Source organism: Sturnus vulgaris, chromosome 23 (assembly GCF_052056855.1).
Source record: "Sturnus vulgaris isolate bStuVul1 chromosome 23, bStuVul1.hap1, whole genome shotgun sequence".
NCBI lineage: Eukaryota > Metazoa > Chordata > Aves > Passeriformes > Sturnidae > Sturnus > Sturnus vulgaris.
In genome coordinates, this window is record NC_142265.1 from 3,978,572 (window position 1) to 4,000,641 (window position 22,070).

At 52.1% G+C, this 22,070-nt stretch overlaps 1 protein-coding gene and 2 long non-coding RNA genes across 4 annotated transcripts in view; all 3 read right to left on the bottom strand.

The window, feature by feature from the left end:
• The window catches only part of LOC148221340 (uncharacterized), a 53,182-nt gene that overhangs the window by 8,981 nt on the left and 22,131 nt on the right, over positions 1–22,070 (bottom strand). The gene's annotated exons all lie outside the window — the stretch shown is intronic.
• On the bottom strand, positions 45–14,590 carry FEZ1 (fasciculation and elongation protein zeta 1). 2 transcript variants are annotated; one of them, XM_088177820.1, is made up of 10 exons: positions 14,508–14,590; positions 9,922–10,221; positions 6,937–7,033; positions 6,027–6,128; positions 4,906–5,122; positions 3,428–3,624; positions 2,686–2,766; positions 2,222–2,297; positions 1,667–1,732; positions 45–230 (listed from the first exon to the last, which is right to left on the bottom strand). In XM_088177820.1, exons 2-10 carry the CDS (start codon positions 10,194–10,196, stop codon positions 214–216), a joined length of 1,128 nt encoding a protein of 375 aa, XP_088033946.1. In that variant the 5' UTR covers positions 10,197–10,221; positions 14,508–14,590; the 3' UTR covers positions 45–213. The 2 variants fall into 2 exon arrangements, with proteins under 2 accessions (XP_088033946.1, XP_088033945.1); XM_088177819.1 differs by having other exon boundaries at positions 3,428–3,702.
• LOC148221341 (uncharacterized) lies at positions 19,646–22,009 on the bottom strand. Its single transcript, XR_015808213.1, has 3 exons — positions 21,869–22,009; positions 21,287–21,329; positions 19,646–19,724 (listed from the first exon to the last, which is right to left on the bottom strand). It is a non-coding gene; the product is annotated as an uncharacterized LOC148221341 (long non-coding RNA).

The following is a 22,070-nucleotide window of genomic DNA, read 5'->3' on the forward strand; positions in this document are numbered from 1 at the left end:
AAGTTACAAAGCACCGCCAGGAGTACACAGACACTGGACAGCAGTTGCCTAATTAATGTAAGGAATTCTTTATTCCCAGCTGTGCAAAGGGGGAAGTGCAGGGTGGGGCAGCCACGGGTGGGTGACCCTTTTTCCTCGGGTTTGGCCCCTTTTTCCTCGGGTTTGGCCCCGTTTTGGAGGCTCCGGGGTGGGAGAGGGGGGGACAGCACCGGGTCAGGTCGGGCAGAGCACTGCAGAGAGAGAGAGAGAGAGAGAGAGAGGGTGGGGCACTGGGGGGGACACTGAGGATGCACTGAGGCAGGAGCATGCACTGGGATGCACAGGTGTGTGTGGGGAAGCAGGAGGGGGCATTGGAATGCAGGAGGGTGCACTGGGATGCATGAGCAAGTACAAGGATGCACAGGGATGCACAAGGATGCAGGAGGATGCACTGGAATGCATGAGAATGCACAGGGATGCAGGAGGATGCACAGGGATGCAGGAGGATGCACAAGGATGCAAGAGAATGCACAGGTGTGCATGGGGAGGCACTGGAATGCAGGAGGATGCACAGGGATGCACAAGTGTGCAGGAGGATGCATTGGAATGCAGGAGGGTGCACTGGGATGCATGAGAATGCACAGGGATGCAGGAGGATGCACAGGGATGTAGGAAGATGCAGGAGAATGCACAAGGATGCAGGAGGATGCACTGTGATCCATGAGCAAGCACAGGGATATACAGGGATGCAGGAGGATGTACAAGTGTGCATGAGGATGCATTGGAATGCATGAGGATCCACAAGGATGCAGAAGGATGCACTGGAATGCACGAGGATGCACTGTGATCCATGAGCATGCCCAGGGATGTACAAGGATGCAGGAGGAGGCACAAGTGTGCATGGGGATGCATTGGAATGCACAGTGCAATGCTGCACAAGGGTGCATAGTGACACACAGGCCTGCACTGGGCTGCATGTGGGGCTGCATGTGGGGCTGCATGTGGAAGGACAGTGGTGCCTGGGGGTTGCACAAGGACACACGAGTGGGCACAGGGAGAGCCAGGCATGCACAGGGCTGCACGAGTGTGAACCTGGGCACACGAGGAGGCACAAATGCTGCACGAGGCTGCACACAGGATGCAGGAGGAGCATGAAGGGGATGCACAAGGAATGCACACACACAGCCGTGCACAGAAAGAGCACCAAGGACACACGAGGGCTCGGGAGGATGCACAGGAGATGGACAAGAGGGGGGTGGGACATGCACAGGGGTGCCTGGGAGATGCAAGGAAGATGGATGGGGATGACCAAGGGAGGCAGAGGAGGCAGAGGATGATGCCTGATGGGGCGTGGGGGGTGACAGAGGGCACACAGGGGGTGACGAGGCTGTGTGGATGGGCCCCAGGAAGCTGCACAGGGACCTCCAGAGGTGTGGCAGAACAGGAGAACTGCACAAAGAATGCCTGAGGGGTGTGCAGGAGATGCACCCGGCATTCCTGAAGGATGTGTGGAGGATGCAGCAGAGGTGCACGAGGGAAGCAGGAGGAATGACATGGGATGTATCCAAGGATGCAAAAGGGACAAATGAGGCTGCAAGAGGGATGCACAAAGGGTGCAATGAAGAGGATGCAGAGGGGATCTGTGCTGAAGGATGCACCAGGGGTGCCCAGGGCAGGCACAGGGTACCTTTGAGGATGTAATCCGTGAGCAGAGTGGGCACCTTCTCATTGCCCTCCTTCATGGCAAACAGGACTGTGAGCAAAAACAAAGCTGTGAGCCTGGCCCTGCTCTCCCCTAAATGTCCCTTTTCCCTCCCCCAAACCACCCCACAGCTGCTGTACAATTTCCCCATACAGTTTATACAGCAGGCCTGGGAACATAAAACAAACAGGACTTTCTTCCCCAATTACCCACCCCGAGGCAGTGCAGAATGGGTGATTTACCCCCAGATCAACCCATTAAAAGCAGCACAAACTGGGGGGAAGTGTTGGCTGCCAACCAGCTGTGCTGCAGTGATACAAACCAGGGATTTCCCTCACCAGGTGGGTTTGTTGCAATGATGATGCAACATGGGTGGTAGCACCTCAAATTTCCCGTGCTGCATTGATGCAAAAAATCCCCCAAACCGGTTGTGCTGCAATGATACCCCAAACTACAGCCACTGAAGCAAAGCAGAATGTGCCTTTGTGTCCCCAAAACGTGTGATGCTGACCCAAAAGAGCAGCTTGAAGGAATACTCACTGTTGGTGAGCATCTGCAGGTCCTCAACAGAGGGAGGTGAGCCCTTCTTCTCATAGGGAATCACCGTGTTCAGGTACTGCAAAAACAAAATCCACCCCAAAAAACACCCAGATGGCACAAACCCACCTGGGTTTTGCACTGCCTTGAGACAAACCACCCCCAATTTTGTGCAAAAATAGAGTATTTCTGTGAAATTCCTGCAATTTAATTTGCAGGTGTTTTGGGGAGTGCTGAACTAACTGGGTGTTGGAAACTCCACCGGAATCTCTCCTTCCTCAGGGAGGACTTTTTTGGGGTGAAAACCGTTTTCCAAGAGGGATTAGCAGGGTGTAGGGGATAGAGCAGTGTTGTAAAATTAAAAAACATTTTAAAAGGGGATTGGGGGATGTTGGGGAATGGGGAGTGCAGGGAGAAGGAGTGAAAACAAACAGATGTGGGCAATGTTTGGGGGGGAAAAAGGGCACCTGCTTCTCGTTGGTGGTAGGACCAAAAGTCTGGCGCAGGCTGGAGTGCAGGATGCTGGAGATGCCCTCCATGCTGAAGCGCTGGGGGGGACAACGTGTCACCCCGTCACCTCCCAGGGGCAGCCACATCACCCATGGCACCTCCTCTGCACCCCCCACAACTCCCTGACTCCCACATCCACACCCTGCCCAGATCCCAGCACCTGCTCCATCTCCCCATCCCATATCCCTCTGTCCCCCTGTCCCACATTCCCCGTCCCTGCTCCATGACCCCGTCCTGTGTCCTTCCCATCCCCTGTCTCAGGCCCCTCTGCCATGTCACTATTCCCATCCCATCCCATCCCATCCCATCCCATCCCATCCCATCCCATCCCATCCCATCCCATCCCATCCCATCCCATCCCATCCCATCCCATCCCATCCCACCTTGTTCTATTCTATTCTATTCTATTCTATTCTATTCTATTCTATTCTATTCTATTCTATTCTATTCTATTCTATTCTATTCTATTCTATTCTATTCTATTCTATTCTATTCCATTCCATTCCATTCCATTCCATTCCATTCCATTCTATTCTATATTCTAGTCTTGATTCTATTCTTAATTCTATTCCATTCTGTTCTATCATCCATCCCATCCCAATCCTCATCCCCTTGACCCATCCTGTCCCCACACCCCCAGCCCCCTCCTTGTCACCCCGAGTCACCGCCACTCCAGTCCCGCGGCCACCAGGTCCGCACCTTGCGGGGCATGTTGCTGCCGCGCTCGGAGCCCTTTGTCCCCTGCAGGCTCAGCCCCTTGTCCCTGCGGCGGCGCCGGGCGGCCTCTCTCTGCTCTCGCTGCTCGCCCTGCACGGCCAGCAGGGCCCCGATGAACGCTGTCTTCACCTCCTTCTCGAAGGCCAGCTCGTCCCTCCGCGCCAGCTGCGCCACCAGCTCTGCCGACAGCGCCCGGCTCGCCGCCTCCGCCCGGCCCGCGGCCGCCAGCAGCTCCCGCGCCGACAGCCGGCCCAGCCCTGCCGGCCACACACGGGCTGGGCTCGTGTCCGAGGGCACATCCCGCCACAGCGGCCGTGCCGGGGATTACAGCCCCTTCCTTCCACTCTCTGCCATGGGCAGGGACACCTTCCCCTACCCCAGGTGACTCCAAACCCCGTCCGGCCTGGCCTTGGATACTTCCAGGGATGGGGCAGCCACACCCTGTGCCAGGATCTCACCACCCTCCCAGGGAACAATTCCTTCCCGATATCCCATCCAGCCCTGCCCTCTGGCAGTGGGAAGCCATTCCCTGTGTCCTGTCCCTCCATCCCTTGTCCTCTCCAGCTCTCCTGGAGCCCCTTTAGGTCCTGGCAGGGCTCTGAGCTCTCCCCAGACCCTTCTCTTTCCCAAGCTGAGCACCCCCAGCTCTCCCAACCTGCCACCACAGCAGAGGTGCCCCAGCCTTTGGAGCATCTCCATGGCCTCCTCTGCACTCGTTGCAGCCAGTGCCATGCATGGGGAAAGGAGGGGAATGCCTGGTGCAATCAGTGACACCCCCAGTGCAGTCAGAGAAACGCACACTGCAACATTAAAATGCATCTCGTGCCGAGCGAGATGTGCTCTGCATTTTCTGAGACACCAAGAGATAAACCCGTTGTGCAATTACTGATCTGCTCAGCGCCATAAACGACGTGCCCAGAGCAATTAAGGAACTTCCTGGCACAATTAGTGACATGCAAGGTGCACTCAGTGGTACTCACAGTGCAGTTAGTGACAGGCAGGGTGTGATTAGTGACATGTATGGTGCGACCAGTGACATGTACGGTGCAATTACTGACATGCATCGTGCAATTAGTGACATGTATGGTGTGATTATTGACATGCATGGTGCAATTAGTGACATGCACAGTGCAATTAGTGACATGGTGTGATTAGTGCACGGTGTGATGAAGAGCAGAGCAATCAGTGACGTGCCTGGGCTTGTTGGTGACACAGCCCACGGCACCAGTGACAAATCTCATGTGCATGGAACACCCCATGCAGAACACAAAGGCTCCTGGTGAACCCCACGTGCCTTTCCACACCAAAAGCCACATCCCTGTGTTCTTCACAGTTTTTGCCAAGAGCCCTTCTGGCCAAGTCCCACAGCAAGCCAGCACTGAGGCCTGGAGAGACTCAGTTGTCCAATTTGGTTGGAATTGTCCCCAAAAAGTGACTGGCCTGGGCTTTGCTGGCCATACCTTCGTGGGAGCAGTTGTTGTTGAGGGCAGGGGAGAAAGCATGGAGCTCCCGCAGCAGGATGGGCTCCGTGCCCCCACCACCGCCTTTGCCTTCAGCATCAGCCTTGGTGTCTTCCTCCTCCTCCTCATCCTCCTCCTCCTCCTCTTCCTCCTCACCCTCGGGGTCAGCTTCAGGGTCAGGTGAACTCTGCATGAGCTCCTCCAGCTCCTCGATGACCTGTGGGGCATCAGTGACCTCCGTGTGCACCTGCACATGCTACCTGCACAAAGGGTGTGCACTGTGCACCCCACACATCCTGCACCCACACCTAAAACTGTCCTGCACCTGCACTCCTGCCCTGCACCCACATCTGCAACTGCCCCCTTCATGCTGCCCCTGCATCCTGTCTCTCCATCCTCCATCTGCAGTCTGCTCCCTCCATCCTCCATCCTTATTAGCATTCTGCATCCTGCACCTGCATCCTCCCCTGCATCCTGCAGCTGCATTCTGCTCCCTCCATCCTGCATCAGCACCTGCCTTTACATCCATCTGTGCCCTGGCTCCTTTATTTGCATCTTACATCTGCATCCCACATTCCCACCCACGTCCAAATCCCAAATTCCATGGACACTGAGGATCTGCATCCACATCTAAATTTAAATTATGCACCTGCCTGCACCCACCTCCTCCTCCTGCATCCTGGATCCTGTACTTGCACCTGCACCTGCATTCTTTATACTGCATCCATACCCTGCAGCTGCCTCCACATCCCCCTCCCCAAACCTGTACCCTGCAGTCTGCACCCCACATCTGCACCCTGCACCCCTCATCTGCACCCTGCACCCCACATCTGCATCCTGCCTCTGGCATCCTGCAGCTGCATCCCATCTCTGCCCCCCACACTTGGATCCTTCCCCCCATGGCACCCATTTTGTGCAGCAGCATCTGCAGCCCACCTTCCCACGTGCACCCAAATCCCACATCAGCACCCACAGCCTACACCTCTGTCTGCATCCACAGTCCAGCATCCCAGGATGATGGGATGTGGCTTTTTCTTGTGCTTTCAGCCCATGGTCATGGGGCTGGGGTGGCCAAGCCTGGCTTTTGGAGGACATGCAGTGCTCCAGCTGCCCATGGGTACCTGCTCAGCTGTCAGCAGAGGCTCCTCGTTGATCCCAGAGTCCTGCTCACTCCTCTCAGTGAGCTCCTCCTCCTCTTCCTCCTCCTCCTCCTTCCCACCGAGCTGCAGGAGACACAGGTTGGGCAGTGGCACCACAGGCCTGGTGTGGGCATGGCCACAGCCACAGCCACAGCCCTGCCCTGGCATGGGGACAGCCACCAGGAAACCCTGGCTCAGGGGACACGGGGACATGCTGGATGGAGGGCACTGCATGGAGATGCTGGATGGGGCTTTGGGGACAATAAACAGGGAAGCACTGGAGGGGGAGGTGCTGCCAGCAGATGGATGGAGATGTTGGGCAGGGAGATACTGAATGGAGAGGGGTAGAATGGAGCCATGGACCAGGGAGAGGACAGCAGACGTCCAGGTCTGTTGGATGGAGGTGTTGGACACACTCAGTGGAGATACAGGAGATGCTGGATGGGGACATGAGGCTGGTGGAGCTGAATGGGAGAGGTCTGATGGAGACAGGGGTGGGGACACCAGATGGGGACACGGCAGAGGGGACACCACCAGGGAATGGCTGATGGAGATGCTGGGTGAGGAGGAATCTTCTTTTTTTTCCCATCTTTCTAGCAGAAAATAACCCAAGGAAATTATCTTCTCACCCCCCTTTAGCAACAGGCTTACATCCAAATGGGTTCAATCCCGTGGATACTGGGACATTTTTACAACCCTGACAGCACAAACTCACTACAAATGCAACCCCCCAAAACACCCCCCCCCCACCCATGACATGGGGGCAAAGTGGCAAAGAGCAGCTGCTAAAATAAAATTTTTGGGTAGTTTGTGCCATGTCAGTCAGGGCCACGATGGTCCCTGAGCCTTGGGGCTGATTGACCATGTGGGGACAGGGGTGTCACAGCCATACCTGGGGGTCGGTGCCATCAAGGGCCTCAGTCCCAGGGAGCTGCCACGGCCGGGGGGAGCTCCGGGGGGCAAAGCCATCAGTCAGAGCATCCCAGACCCTGCAGGGAGGTGGGTGGTGAGTGCTGACCCCAAAATGCTGCATCTCAGAGAGACATCCCAAAAACGGCGTGCCAAGATGCTGCAAAACATCCCGAAATGCAGCCCAGATACATCCTGAAGTGACCTCCAAAAATCCCACACCACCACTGAGACGCCTGAAACATCCCAAAAACACCCCAAATGATATCCTAGAAAACCCCAAATGCTGTCCTAGAAGACTCCAAAGCTTCTCAAAATAGCATCACGAAATACTGCCCTGAAATACCCCAAAGTACCCAAAAAATGCTGCCTCAGCACCTGAGATGCCTCCTAAATGTCATTTTGAAATGCTGCTGTCAAAACACTCCAAAAGGCCACAGCAATGTCCCAAAATGTCTCTAGATGTCCCCAAATGCCACTCAAAAGCATCACCACGATGCCCTGAAGTGACATTATCTTAAAGCAGCTCCAAAGCCTCAAGACTCTCTGAAAGGCTCCAAAACACCTCAAAGTGCTGCCCTGGAATACTCCAAACTGTCCCCAAATATTCTCTGAAATACTCCCAAAACACCCCTAAAGGTTCCAAAGCTCCAAAATGTCACCCTGCCATGTTCCAACAATCAAAGCCCCTCACTGAAATACCCCAGAGATCCCAAAATGTCACTTTTCAACACCCAGAAATATCCTAAAATGCTTTCCTGAAATACTGACCAAAAGAGGAAAAAATAGAGAAGGAAAAAGGGAAAGAGAGGGAAAAAAAGGAAAGGGGGAAAACAGGAGAAAAGAGAAAAAAGGGGTAAAGGAAAAGTAGGGGAAGGAAAATCTGGGTAAAAGAGGGGGAAATGGAAGAAAAAATGAGAAAGAGGGAAAAGAAGGAAAATGGTGGGAAATGGTGAAAGAGAAAAAAGGGGAAGAAAGGGAAAAAGGAGAAAACAGGGAATAGGGAAAAAGGGAAAAAGGAAAAATCAAGAGAAAAAGGAAATTGGGAAAAAGAAAATATAAGAAAAAAGGAAGAATGAAGGGGAAATGGACAGAAGATCAGGGAAAGTGCAGAAAAGGGAATTCATGGAGGAGAAAGACAGAACATGGGAAAAAAGAGCTGAGAATTGGCAACATTGAGAAAAAGGCCAAAAATGGGAGAAAAAGTAAAAAAATGGGGGGAAAGGCACAGAAAGAGATTAGAAATTTTAGACATTTTCTCCCCATCTCAGGCAAACCCCCCCATTTTCCCACCAGGGTTCAGTCCATCCGAATCCTGAAAATCACCCCAAAACCATTTTCTCCCTTTCCAACCCCAAACTGTTCATTTTTTGGGGATTTATTACATTTCCCCTCCCCACCAGGGCTGAATTCCCCTTGGAATTACAGATTTCCCCCCAAAAAATGTGGATGCCACATCTTAAATACTCATTTTTTTTAAACAAAGCACAGCAAATTAGTAATTATCCCCATCAAATTTGCTTTTTCTTTTTTCTCTGCCCTTAAAGGACCAGCACCCCTTTAGGGTAGGCAAAGACCAGCAGGGATTTCTGAATAAATTATGGCAAGAAATGGTTAAAAACTCTGGAAATCCGGAGCCTGTGAGGCCATGGCTCCTCCCCTGGCCTGCACACAGGGCTCATTCAAAGAAGAATGAAAAAAAAAAAAAAAAAAAAGCCCTGTTTTGCCCAAAGTGACCCAAAAAAAAAAAAAAGACACAATAAGTGGCACAAAGCGGCGACAGCGCGGCAGCCCTGGCACGCAGCCAAGCTGCATTTTGCTCTGAAAAACCATGAATTCAGGCAACTGCAAAAATCAGTTCAGCCTCAGTGGGTTTGGGGGGAAAAAAAGCCAAATACAAACCAATAGATTTGGGGTTTTTTTGGGGTTGAAAGCAATCCTTTTGCTTGGTGAAAAGAAGGGTTAGTAATTTTGGAATAATCTCAATTAAACACACAGGAAATCCATTAGGAATGGGATAGTGTGGAATCATCACAAGGAAAAAGGCCAAGGATCTGCAGGAAAAAATGGGATTTTGTAAAAAAAACCAAGGATTTTAATGAAACTGCAGAATTGAACACAAAAGGCACAATAATAATTGGGGGGGTCTAGGGGGGAATTTGACCTTAGGGATTTCGGCCATGGTACAGAGGGGGTGGCTGAACTTTGCTCACACCTTACTCAGGGTTTATGCTCAGCCCCAGAGGATTTCCCTGCACAGACAGAGCTGTGGCTGGGACACACTGCTCCTCCTCACAGGCTGCTACTCCAGGGATCCTCCACAGCTACTCCAGGGGCCACACAGCTACTCCAAGGATCCTCCACAGCTACTCCAAGGATCCTCCACAGCTACTCCAGGGACCTCACACAGCTACTCCAGGGATCCTCCACAGCTACTCCAGAGATCCTCCACAGCTACTCCAGGGATCCTCCACAGCTACTCCAGGGATCACACACAGCTACTCCAGGGATCACACACAGCTACTCCAAGGATCCTCCACAGCTACTCCAAGGTGCTGTACGATCACAGCACACTCCAGGGGCTGACTTGCATGTGATGGGCTCATAGAAGAGTGCAAGGAGGTGCAACAGGCCCCGGAGGGAGGTTACTCATAAGATACTACACCACTACTCCGAAGTGCTACACAATCCTGCTGTGAGCTGGACTGCACACTCTGGGGAAGGAGGGGGATTTCATGACCATGACAGGATGCCTGCAGGACCTACTTACAGGCTCAAAAGATACTACACAGCTACTCCAAAGATACTACACAGCCATTCCACGCTGCTGCACGGCTGTGATGCTGCACGGCACCACGCAGACCCTTACTCACAGGATACTACAGCGCTACTGCTGGCAGTGCTGGGGGGGGTGTCAGGGCTGTGAGAGGCACAGGGCCCCCAGGGCAGGGGGGTTTGTTTTACTCACTCCTCATCCTGGAGCCGCTCCTCCTCCTCCTGCGCCTGCAGCCGCCCCCGCACGGGCGCCAAGCCCTCGGTGGCGGCGTCGTAGTTGCGGAAGCACACGGTGAGCTTCTCATCGAACTCCTGCACCAGGTCCTCCATGGACTTGAAGCTCATCATCTCAGCAGAGAAACTCTCCAGCTCGGCCAGCGCTGGGTCTGCAGGGCGCTGCAGGGACCCCCCATCGTGGCCAGGACCCTCCTCGAACTCCTCCTCCAGGCTGACCAGGGGCGCCTCCATCCTCCTCGACACGCTGCTGCCTTACCTGCGGGGACAGCGACCCCTGAGGCACCGCCCTGGGGTGGCTTTATGGTGCTCGTGTCCCCAGCTGTCTGTGCTGTCACTGCTGGCTATTTATTGAGTTCTGAATCTCTAAGGCTGGTGCCAGGGGTGAAGGGGGAGAGCAGGGGTGCAGAGTTTGTTGTCACAGACTGAACCTGCTGCCCCCATCCCTCACACAGCCTGTGCTGTCTGCAGAGCTCGGCAGCACACAGCTCTCCTTCTCCCTGTGCTCTAGGTTAGTTTCTGGCTAGCTGAGGCAAAGAAGCTCCCCAGACTGTGGGTTTGGTTTTTTTTCTTTTCCTTTTTCTTGGAATTGTTCAAACCTGCTCTGGACTGCAAACCCAGAGGAGCAGCAGGAGCTCACACCTGTGGCTCACCTGGGCTGTGACATTTCCCAGCACCAGAGGGACTGAGAACAGACTGGGTGAGCGGGGCTGCACCCCACGATAGGGACGTTCTGAATTTGTCATCTCTTTGGAGCAGCGAGAGGTTTTGCTGTTCACTATTGTTCATTTTTTTTTTTTTGTGCTAAGAAGTGCTTTGCCTGTTAAAGAAACACTTTTTTTTTTCACTTGTCTCCAAGGAAACATTTCCCTGAACCAGCTGGGGGAGGGACTGCTTGAATCTGTTTCCTGGAAGGACCCCATTCAGAGATTTTTCTCCCAAATTTGCTCCAAACCAGGACAAGCACCAGGCTACTAACAGGTTACACCCAGCTCCCTGCTCCCTTCGCTGCTGCTGTGCTCACTGGAACGCTCCTGCCAGGGCTGTTACACAACCAACAGTATCTCTGTAGTATCCTGGCAGTATCCCAACAGGATGTGCTTCCTTCAGAAAAAATATTCTGATATTGTGGCACTATTCTAGTAGCAATTTACTAGTTGCAACAAAGTGCTGACAGTGGTCCAAGTAGCTTAGTGTGACCATGAAAATATGTAAAAAATGTCATACCACTATCTATTTCCCTGAAGTGGTAGTATCTTAGTTGTACCCTTATACTATATCACTACAAAGCAAGTGGCCTGAAAATATCAATAATGTGCCAACAATGCCCCAAAAATATGAATGTTGCCCTGATGGCTTCCCAGAAGTATCTTACCACATTCTTTTCTAGTGCCCTGGTAGTATCTTGCTAGTATCCTACAGATGCCTGCACTTTTATCCTGGCAGCATCCTACTGAAAACTGGCTCCTGTCCTGGCAGCACCTTGGTAGCTTTGTGGGAATTTCCTGGTGCTATCACAGCAGTGCCAGTCATGTTGTGTCCTAGTAATGACCCTGTGGTATCTTAGTAGTGCCTCATTAGCAATGTGACACTTTGGAGTCTCCAGGATGTTTTCCTGATAACATCTTAGCAGGGTGCTGGTAGTACCCTTGTGCTACACTGAGAGTATCCCACTATAGTGCTACTGAGAGTATCCTAGTAGCAGCCATTGAATAGCTCAGCATTGTCCTGGTATTGTACTGGCACAGGCAGGAATATCCTGATTCTGTCAGGAGCATCCCAATAGTATCCTGGTGCCCTGATAGTATCACAGTAGTAGGTCACGAGTGTCCTGACAGGATCCCAATCGTGGTGTAGTGGGATAAGCTGTTCTCCTCACAGTGTGTTGGTGGTACTTTGCTGGTGCAAAGCATTGTCCAGGTATTTCCTTACTGCCATGTAACTACACTGAAAGCAACCTGGACATGTCCTGAGAGGAGCCTTGTGTGAGCGGCTCCAGTGGTACCTCCACACGAGCACCTCAGTATCAGCTCTGGAAATACCTTAGTATTATTATTTGTATTATTATTAGTATTATTAGCCTGATAGTACCTTAGTGGAGCTCTTGTAGCATCCACACAGTATCCTGAGAGTACCTCAGTGCCACCTGGGAGTATCTTACTGCTGTCTGCAGAGTAGCCTGTCCACATTCTAGTAAACTCCTGGCATCTCAGTAGCAACCCAGCAGCACCCTGAGAGCATCTCAGCTGTGTCTCGATAATATTTCACTACTCCCTCAGGAGATTAGTGAGAATATCCCAGCAGCGTCCTGGCAGCAGCCTCACGGGAAGCAAGCAGTGACTTTGTAGTAAGGCAGGAACAGCCGAATAACGGTGTGAGTGCCCCGGCTCATCCCCCAGCCCCAGAGATGCTCCCCTGGCGAGGGCAGCACGAACACCACAGCTCTGGGGGAAATCCTGACCTCACCAGGGCTTTGAGCAGCACCCACAGCCGTGTGCAGCACGGCCACTGCCCCATGCATGTGTGCCCCAGATGCACCTGCAGGTGAGCCCGTCCCTGCACACACCTGCAGCTGTGGGGCATGGGGGTGCACACACACACACAGGGACACAGGGACACAGGGACACAGGGACACAGGGACACAGGGACACAGGGACGGTGCCCACGCCTGCTCCATGCCCCCTGCTCCCCGTGAACACACACACAGAGATGCAAGGCTCACACATGGAGCAGTGCATGTGTGCCCAGAGTGTCTGCAGGCAGATGCATGTGTGCTGCAGGGGTGCACATGGGCACACACTGCACCCCCATTCACCCCCAGTGCCCCGGTGGGTGCACACCCTGCTCCATGCCAGTCTGCATGCACACGCAGCTTTGCACTCCTGCATTCATGCAATGCTCTGCACACACACACACAGTGCACTCCTGTGCATGCCTGCATCCCCCCCACACGCTGTGCACTTGTGCATTCCCACCCATGCACCACAGAGCCCACCATGCCCACGGCACCCAGCTCCAGGCCCCACAGGCACCACGCTGCATGCACACACCGGCACACATCCCTGCACACACCGGCACACATCCCTGCACACACCGGCACACATCCCTGCACACATCCCTGCACACACATCCCTGCACACACATCCCTGCACACACATCCCTGCACACACACACATCCCTGCACACACATCCCTGCACACATCCCTGCACACACACATCCCTGCACACACACATCCCTGCACGTGTGCCCCTGCGGCTGCACATGCACACCTTCACATCTGCACAGACACACAGACCTGCACACACACATCTGGACACGCGCACATCTGAATATGCACACACCAAGCTGCACACATAACATGCCTTGCATACACACACACACACACACACGCACATCTGGACAGGTACACGTGCACATCTGGATAGGCGCACACACATCTGCACATGCACATCCCTTGCACACACACATCTGGACATACAAACACATCTGGACACACACACATCTGGACACACACATCCCTTGCGTGCACACACATCACACACACACACTTCACACACACACACAAACGCACACACATCTGGACAGGTACACGTGCACATCTGGATAGGCGCACACACATCTGCACATGCACATCCCTTGCACACACACATCTGGACATACACACACACATCTGGACGTGCACACACACACACACACATCCTTTGCCCACACGCACACAAACACACGCACACGGACACGCCCTCGCCGCCGCTCCCCGCACGCGCATCTCCCACGCCCCCGAGACCCCCCAAAACGCCCCCGCAGAGCTCAGAGCGCGCCCCCCCCTCCCCGCACGGCCCCCGCACCGGCGCTGAAGGCGGCGGAGCCCCCGGTCCCGCTCCCCCGCCCTCTCCGCTGCCCCCCAGCCCTCCCCGCAGCGTCAGCCCCCAAACCTGACACCCCCCACAACACCCGCACCCCCCGTGCGACCCCCGCCTGCGCCCCGACATCCGCCCCCGCCTGCAAGGACAGCATCGCCCCTCGCTCCCCCCAAACCCCACATCCTTCATCGCCCCCCAGCCCCGCACCCCCCCAAAGCCCGCATCCTTCATCGCCCCCCAGCCCCGCACCCCCCAAACCCCGCATCCTTCATCGCCCCCCCAGCCCCGCACCCCCCAAACCCCGCATCCTTCATCGCCCCCCCAGCCCCGCACCGCTCGCTGCCCCCCCAGCCTCCCATCCCCGCCTTCATCCCCCCAGCCCCGCACCTCTCCAGCCCCCCATTCCCACCTGCAGCCCCCATCCCCGCACCCCTCGCTGTCCCCTCAGCCCCCCCAACTCCACCTCCATCCCCCCCATCCCCACCTGCCTCCCTCCATCCCCCATCCCCGCACCCCTCCAGCCCCCCATCCCCACCTGCACCCCTCCATTCCCACTTGCATCCCTCATCCCCACCTGCATCCCCCATCCCCTCACCCCTCGCTGCCCCCCCAGCCCCCCAACTCCACCTTCAGCCCCCCCATCCCCACCTTTCCCCCCCCATCCCCCCCATCCCCCATCCCCACCTGCAGCCCCGCATCCTCCGCGCCGCTCCGGGGGGTGCTGGGCGCGCACTGCGCAGGCGCAGGACAGGACCGGTGACGTCACCGGGAAGGGATGCGGATGGTGGTCAAGGGAGCCGTGACGTCATCCCTCACCCCGGGGGGGCTCCATCCTTTTTTCCATCCCTAAAATCCCCTTTGAACCCCCGCCATGTCCATCGTTCATTTATCCTTTCTTTGACGCGGGTATCGGTGACACTGAGGGAGAACGGAAAAAACATAATGCAAGGCATGGAGGTGACAATAGAAATTTACAGATAGGAAAGGCAAAAAAAGATTACATAAAGGTCAAGTCATATATCCAAAAATCTTTTATGTTCTAAAATAAAACAGTTAAAAATTAGAAAATAAAAATAGAGGGAATTACAAAATAAAAAAAGTCTTTTTCCTCTCACAAAATAAAATAGTAATCACAAGAAATGAGTAGCTTTTTATAATAATTCTCTTTCAGCTTTCATTTTTAAATTTTATTAGAAATTTAAACAATTGCTTTAGATGAATGTCATGTATATTGTTGGGGTTTTTTTTCTTTTGAAATCTGGGTTTAGTTCAGAGCCAATGGAATATCTGGGTTTAAGCTCAGTTTCCCAGGTAGGCACTGCTGCCTGCAGCTGCCTGCTCCCTCTCCATGCTGATTTCCATGCAGCAGGACAGGAGAAGAATTTCTCTGCTGGCACATGGCCTCAAGTTGCTGATATTAAGGAAAAACCTCAAAAGCGTCTGTGAAATGGTTGTTGTTAAGGTTAATGAAATTTTGCCAAGTCCTTGCTGGAGCATCGTGTGCTCTGGCACAGTGCTGAAGAAATCCTCGAATCCCAGAACAGTTTGGGCTGGAAATGACCCGAAAACTCATTTTATTCTCAGAGCTTGGACCAAACTGCTCCAAACCCCATCAGAGCTGGATGTGAACACTTCAAGGGATGGAGAAGCCACAGTTTCCATGGGACACACGTGCCAGGGCCTCACCTCCCTCTTCCCAATATCCCATCCATCCCTGTCCTCTGTCATTCCCTTTGTCCTGTCCCTCAGGCCCTTGTCCCAGCTCCCTTGGGTGATCCATGCTGTGTTAGCCAAAGAGGCAGGATCCATCCTTCTCACACCTGGAACAACAAATTCACAATATAATGGCGAAATTTTGCTCAGGGACCAAATGAGGAAACACTTGGCCAAACAAAGAGTGACACTGTCCAGCATTTACAGGAATTAAATATTAAATATTCACATTCCTGACTCAACATGGCAAGGGCTGAGGCAAGAGGCTGCATATTTATTTACCTGATATTGGGAGGATGGAAAATGGAGCCATCTGGCACAGAAGAAAAGGGAAATAAAAAAAACAATAGAAAGAGAAGGAAGAGAAGAAAGTGAGAGAGGAAGAAAGAGAGAAAAAAAAGAAATCCCCAGTGTGGAACTCATGTCAGAAGGATAATGAAGCATCAGCTCTTTGACTTGCTGCTCTGTGGGACCCACCACCCTTCACACCTGCTCTGTTATTTTTTTCACTTTTATCTTCTCACATCCATCTCTCCTTCTTGGTGAAAGTGGAGTGGTTGAAGCTGAAGGAGAAGTAGCTCATTTTGGAGTCTCTGTCCCCTATAACTGTGTTAAACTCAGACAACACTGGGGCATTGGGAGGATTCTGCTACAAATCTCCCAGACTTTACTATTTCAGCTGAATTAACAGCTAGCCTGTTAGCTTTCATGAAAAAGAACCATAAGAATAAAAATCAGTTTACATAATATTCTTATAAAAAAGCAGTTTACATCTGTGAAAAATAAGAAGTTTATCCCATAAGAATCCACAAAGTAAAAAATGTAAATGCCTGTGTAAAAGGAGAATCTTAACACATATACACACAAACACCAACGAATTGAGGGGCAAGAAATTTACTAACCAATTAGAATTAAACACAATAACTTTAAAAACGGGACAAAAATAGGCTACAAAAAGAAATAAAATAAGTAAATAGAAAACCAGGCTATAACATTAAAGTGGGGCTTTTAGCACTAGAACTTTAAAGCGTTCTGTCCATCATTTCTCACCACAATTGCTGGACCTGCCTGGACCCCAGGGAGCCCAGGAGCTCCTGGAGCTTCCCCCAGCACTGGGGCAGCTCCCACCCCTGCAGTGTCACAGGCACGGGTCCCTGTGTCCCCCGCCGTGTCCCCCCCGTCCCCTGTGTCCCTCCCCGTGTCCTCATGTCCCCCGTGTCCCTGCGTACCCCCCGTATCCTCCTGTGTCCCCTCTGTGCTCCCCTTGTGTTCCTCCCTGTGTCCCCGTTGTGTTCCCATGTCCCTCTCGTGTCCCCCCTGTATCCCTTCTGCGTCCCCTGTGTTCCTGTGTGTCCTCCTGTGTCCCCGTGTCCCCCCTCCGTCCCTGTGTCCCCCCGTGTCCTCCTGTCCCGGTGTCCCCACTGTGTCCCCTTATATCCCTCCTGTGTCCCTGTTTCTCCCCCGTGTCCCTTTGTCCCCCTGTCCCCTCTGTGTCCTTCCCTGTGTCCCCACTGTGTCCCCCCGTGTCCCTATGTCCCTCCTGTGTCCCTGTGTGTCCCTGTGTCCTCCTGTGTCCCTGTGCCCCCTCCTGTGGTTGTCCTCCGGATCCCCCCCCGTATCCTCTTGTGTCTCCCCGTATGTCCCCCTGTGTCCCCCCCGTGTGCCCCTGTGTCCCTGTCCCCCTGTGTCCCCCCTGTGTCCCCCCTGTGTCCTCTTTGTGTCCCCTCCGTGTCCCCCCACCCGCCGGGCAGTTCCCACGCTCGCGGCTGCCACCGAGCGGCCAAAGTGGGGAACTGCAGAGCCCTGGGAACGGCCTGGATTAGCCCTGGGAACGGCCCGGATTAGCCCTGGGAATGGCCTGGATTAGCCCTGGGAACGGCCTGGATTAGCCCTGGGAACGGCCTGGATTAGCCCTGGGAGTGGCCTGGATTAGCCCTGGGAACGGCCTGGATTAGCCCTGGAACAGCCTGGATTAGCCCTGGGAATGGCCTGGCTGAACCCTGGGAGTGGCCAGGTTTAGCACCAGGAACCTTGTCCCCATCTTTTAGGTCCTCCCTCCCTCTGCTCGTGTCTATTTTCTCATTTTTCCATTTTCCATTTCCATTATATTCCATTTTTCTCTGCCCAGCTCTCAGATACCATTTTTGCATCCTTCCCTGTCTGTCCTGTAGCCCCCTGGTGTCTTCTTGATCCAGATCTTCCTTCTGGACCCTCTAGCCTGTCACGAGGGCATTTTTTTTTCACCAAATTTCTTTATCTTGTACCCTGTGTCTCACTTTGAGTTCCTCCTCCTCTGCTCTCACCCACAGCTATTGACTGTGCAAAGAAAAGTCAGAGCATTTCTCCTGGGCTTTCATGTGGAAAAAAACCTTGAGAATCAAGGGACAAATTGGGAAGTGAAGGGGAAAATCTTGAAAAGGGAGCAGAAAACTTCGGGACAAAATGGAGAAACGTGGAAATGAAAAAGGAAAACTTGAAAGAGAAAAAAAACCTGAAATAAAAGGAAACTTGGAAATAAAAATGAAATCAAAGTGGAGGACTTGGAAATAAAAAGGAAAGCTAAGAAAGTGGAACACTAGAAAATAAAGGGTAAAGCTGTGAAAGAAGGTGTAAAATTTGGAAATTAAATGGGAAATGGGAATTAGAGGGGAAAAAATAAAAATGAAGGACAAAACTGGGAAGGAGTAGAAAATTGGCCACCAAACTTTGGGAAAATAAAGTAGAAAACCTTGGAAACAAAGAGCACTGCCAGGAAAGCCAGCTCCTCACCTGAAGGGGAGCTGCATGGCACAAGGACTTCCCAGCAGAAACGGGGACAGAAATTCTGCAGAAGGTTTTCCTCTCCTCAGGGACCAAGGTGATGATTATGTTATTATTTTTCACACTTTCCAGTATGAAACAAGACCTGGGGTGTGTTTAAACTCAAGCCTTAACGCTGAATAATCTCACTTTGGATTCTGACTGCACTTTCCTTCGGGAGTTTTATTAAAAATGAGAACTGAAGGAGTCCAGTTTCCCCCAGTTTGGCTCAATGGACGCTGCTGTGCTGGGGTGCTGCTGCTCCAGGGTGGCCACAGGGTGACAGGGTGGCAGAATGGGGGTGCCCAGTGGCTTTGTGGGCTGGTGGCCCCGGGCTCTGGCCACTCGCCAGGACACAGGAGGCTGGGCTGGGGAGCAGGGCCAGTGTGGGGGGGCCCGGCTGCTTCACCTGCAGGATGATCCTCTGAGGCACCTGGAGAGGGTGAAAAACACCACAAAAAAAATGGAAACACGCCCTAAATCCGGTGCTTTTTAACCCACAGAGTGCTTGAGGTTGGTGTGAATGTGGGGATTCTCTGGTCCTGCCACCAGAGGGTGCGAGGAAGGACAAGAAGGGTCAGATTTGAGGATCTTCCAGGGTTTTCCAAACTTTAAGGACTCTACAATTTGCAAAGGGTTCTGTAGAGCTGCCCTTCTCAGGGTCTGAACCCTAAAAATGGAGGTGTGTGCCCCAAACCCACAAATCAGGGGTCTACAGAGAGGGGTGAAGACTGAGCCAAATAAAAGCTCAAGTTTTGGGATCTTCGTCCCCGTTCCTCTTCCCTGATGAAAAAACTAAAAAAACTGAGATAACTGAACGGGAAGGAATTAAAAACAAAAGACACAGAATTAAAAGGAAAATTAAAATCCATAAGGAATTTTAAAGAGACAGAAATGGGACTAAAAGAACTAAAGAAAAAAAAAAATTCAAAGCACAGAACTCCAGAAGTGAGCCCGGAGAGGATGGAGGTGCCCAGGGCTGGCACTTGCCTGCTGCAGGAACACGAGCTGTGGCACTGGCAGGGCAGTGGCCACCACCTGCTGTCCCCCAAGCTGAGCTGGCCCCATGGCCAGTGGCAGGCAGGAGAAGGGCCCCAGGTGCTGCACGAAGGGCTGGGCACTGCTGGCCACGGCGAGCTGGCCCAGGGCTGGCTGGGCACCCATGGGGGCGACCTGGGGGGCACCGCAGGAAGCCCCGGGGGGCTGGCAGGTGCCAGGGTCCTGCTTGGCCTCGGCCTCCAGCAGCTGCTCAGTGATGCCAGCTGCTGTCAGGCACTGCTGCAGCAGGTCCTGAGGTGGCCCCAAGGTGGCCCAACCAAGCCCCAGGTAGCCCTCGGGCTGGGCCACCACGGGCTGGGCTGGATCAGTGCTCAGGGAGGGCTCCCACACCTGGGAAAGGGATGGGAAACACAGAGAGAGAGGTGTTAAACTCCATATTTACACCATATTATATAGTAACACATATATAACATATTATATCTCATATAAAATAACATATATCTCATATATAATAACATTATATATCATGTATAATAACATATTATTGGCTTTGTGCAAATAATAAAATGAATCCTATATATATAACGTTTAAAGCTTTGCTGTATGAATACAGTTTTTTTTTTAGTTCTGCTGTTAACACAACGTAGAAATAGCAGTGTGATAAATGTGTTTTTCTCGGGCTACAGCGTGGGGATGTAAAAAGCTTTTGTTCATGTAATTAACTCAGAGGATGGGAAAAAGGTAAGCAGGAAATTCTTCATGTTCTTGGATTATCCTATCTGGATGAAGATAACCAGAACTCCAGGCAGGGAATTTATTGATCAGGGAGTGTGTGACAGGATGGAGCCACAAAAAAAGTTGGTTTACAGGTTGGGGGGATGATTTTGAATAAAGCATGAAAGTCTATGAATATGCAACATGTTGATGCATTTAACAAATGTTTTCTGAGTTAGGGTGTGCTCCTGGCTGAATGTCAAGCACCTGGCCATTATAATATTTTGCTTTATTGTTTGTATTTATTGTCTTTTATTAAACCTTTTGAAATTTATCAGGAAAGCAAACCTAGTTTTTCACAGAGGAAATTGAAGGTGATGGGAGTGAAAGGATCTCCAAGGAGTAATTTAGAAAAGGCCAACCCCAGCACCTTCCAAAAAAAGGCACTGGCTGTGGTGCCTTTTTGGGCTACCTAAGAACAAAAGCCAGACAAAATCAAGAAAATAAAAAGCAGTTCTATTTATTGAAGAGCCTTCAGGTAGACAAAGCTCCCCAGGGGCTACACCCAAAAAATGGACAATGGGTCACGGGTTTGCACACTTTGATAACTTTGGGCCATTTGCATTTTGGGGGTTCATCTTCCAATTCCAGCTCCAGGTAATGAAGTCATTTACCCCAAGTTTGCTGCCCCCAACTCCCTTTTGTTTCCATCTCTCAGGCCTGAGGCAGTGAGGTGTCCTTGATTGCCAGGCCTGGAGAGGAATTGTTGTGTGTGCCCCAAATGGGAGAGCAGCAGCTCACACTGGATATGGAGTTTAGAGTTCTGCACTAAAGAACTGCAGGGTTACAAATAGATGGAAAATAGAAAAACTGAAATCCTGAGGCATCAGCTGCATCCTCTGTGCTGAGAGAGCAGCACGGTCAGTCTGGAAGGACAAACATTTGTTTGGTGCAGAATTAAAAAAGAAGAGAGGAATCAAAAGAGGGTGCAGCAGTGAGGGGCAGCCCCAGAAAGCACCAAGCTCTCCCCAGCAGTTGGGGAGCAGCTCTGCCTGTTCCCAGTTCTGGCTCAAAACATCCCCCAAATCCCTGTACTGCATGAGCAGGGGCAGGAACTCAGCCCCAAAAGATGATGAGCTTTGCGGAGGTTTGATGTAAAAATCCAGTTTTTCTTTAAAGAAAATGTTTGTGTTACAGAAGTTGTGTGGGCTTGGGGAGGGAGCTGAGTTGTCACTCACCGTTGTGGATTGAGGCAAAAAAATGTTCAAGTCCTGAGGATTGCTGCAAAAACCAGAAAAAGGTTTAAGGAGGCAGTGCCAGCACCTAATTAACAAATTAATGTTAATAAATGCTACAACTAATGATGCTACAACACACATTTATGGTCCAATAATTACGTTTTATGAGCAATTTAAATGATCAGGTGGGTTCTCAGAGGCCAGGTTTTGCCTCTTGCATCACTCACTCCCCTGATTCTCCTTTCCCCCAGAACGGTACAATCAACAATCATCGACAGTTTTGTGATCAGAAGAAGAAATGAACCATTTGGCAAAATATTGTCTGGGCAGCACACAGAGCCCTAAATGCCACAGCTCTGGGTCAAAGAACTGCAAAGGGGGTTTATTGCCATCCCAGCATTATTCTCTGTACTGTTGGGGTATTTCCAGACATTTGGAGGATTTTTTTTCCCATTTCATCCCTTTTGGAGGACACCTCAGGGGGATTTTGGCGCTGGGTGACCCAGCCCAGCACCAGAGAATCCCTGATGGAGATCGAGGCTGGTGGAATCCCCTTTCCCACCCCAAACTTGTGGGACTTACTAAAATACATCTGGCACGCCCCAGCTGCTGTTGGCACCTCTGAGAGCTGCAAAGGACAGAGAGAGAACGTGTCAGGAGAGCAGGGGGGTGGTGATGATGGTGATGATGATGATGATGATGGTGGTGATGATGATGATGATGGTGATGGTGGTGATGGTGGTGATGATGATGACCAGATCAGCAGACACCTCAGGGTGGTGGC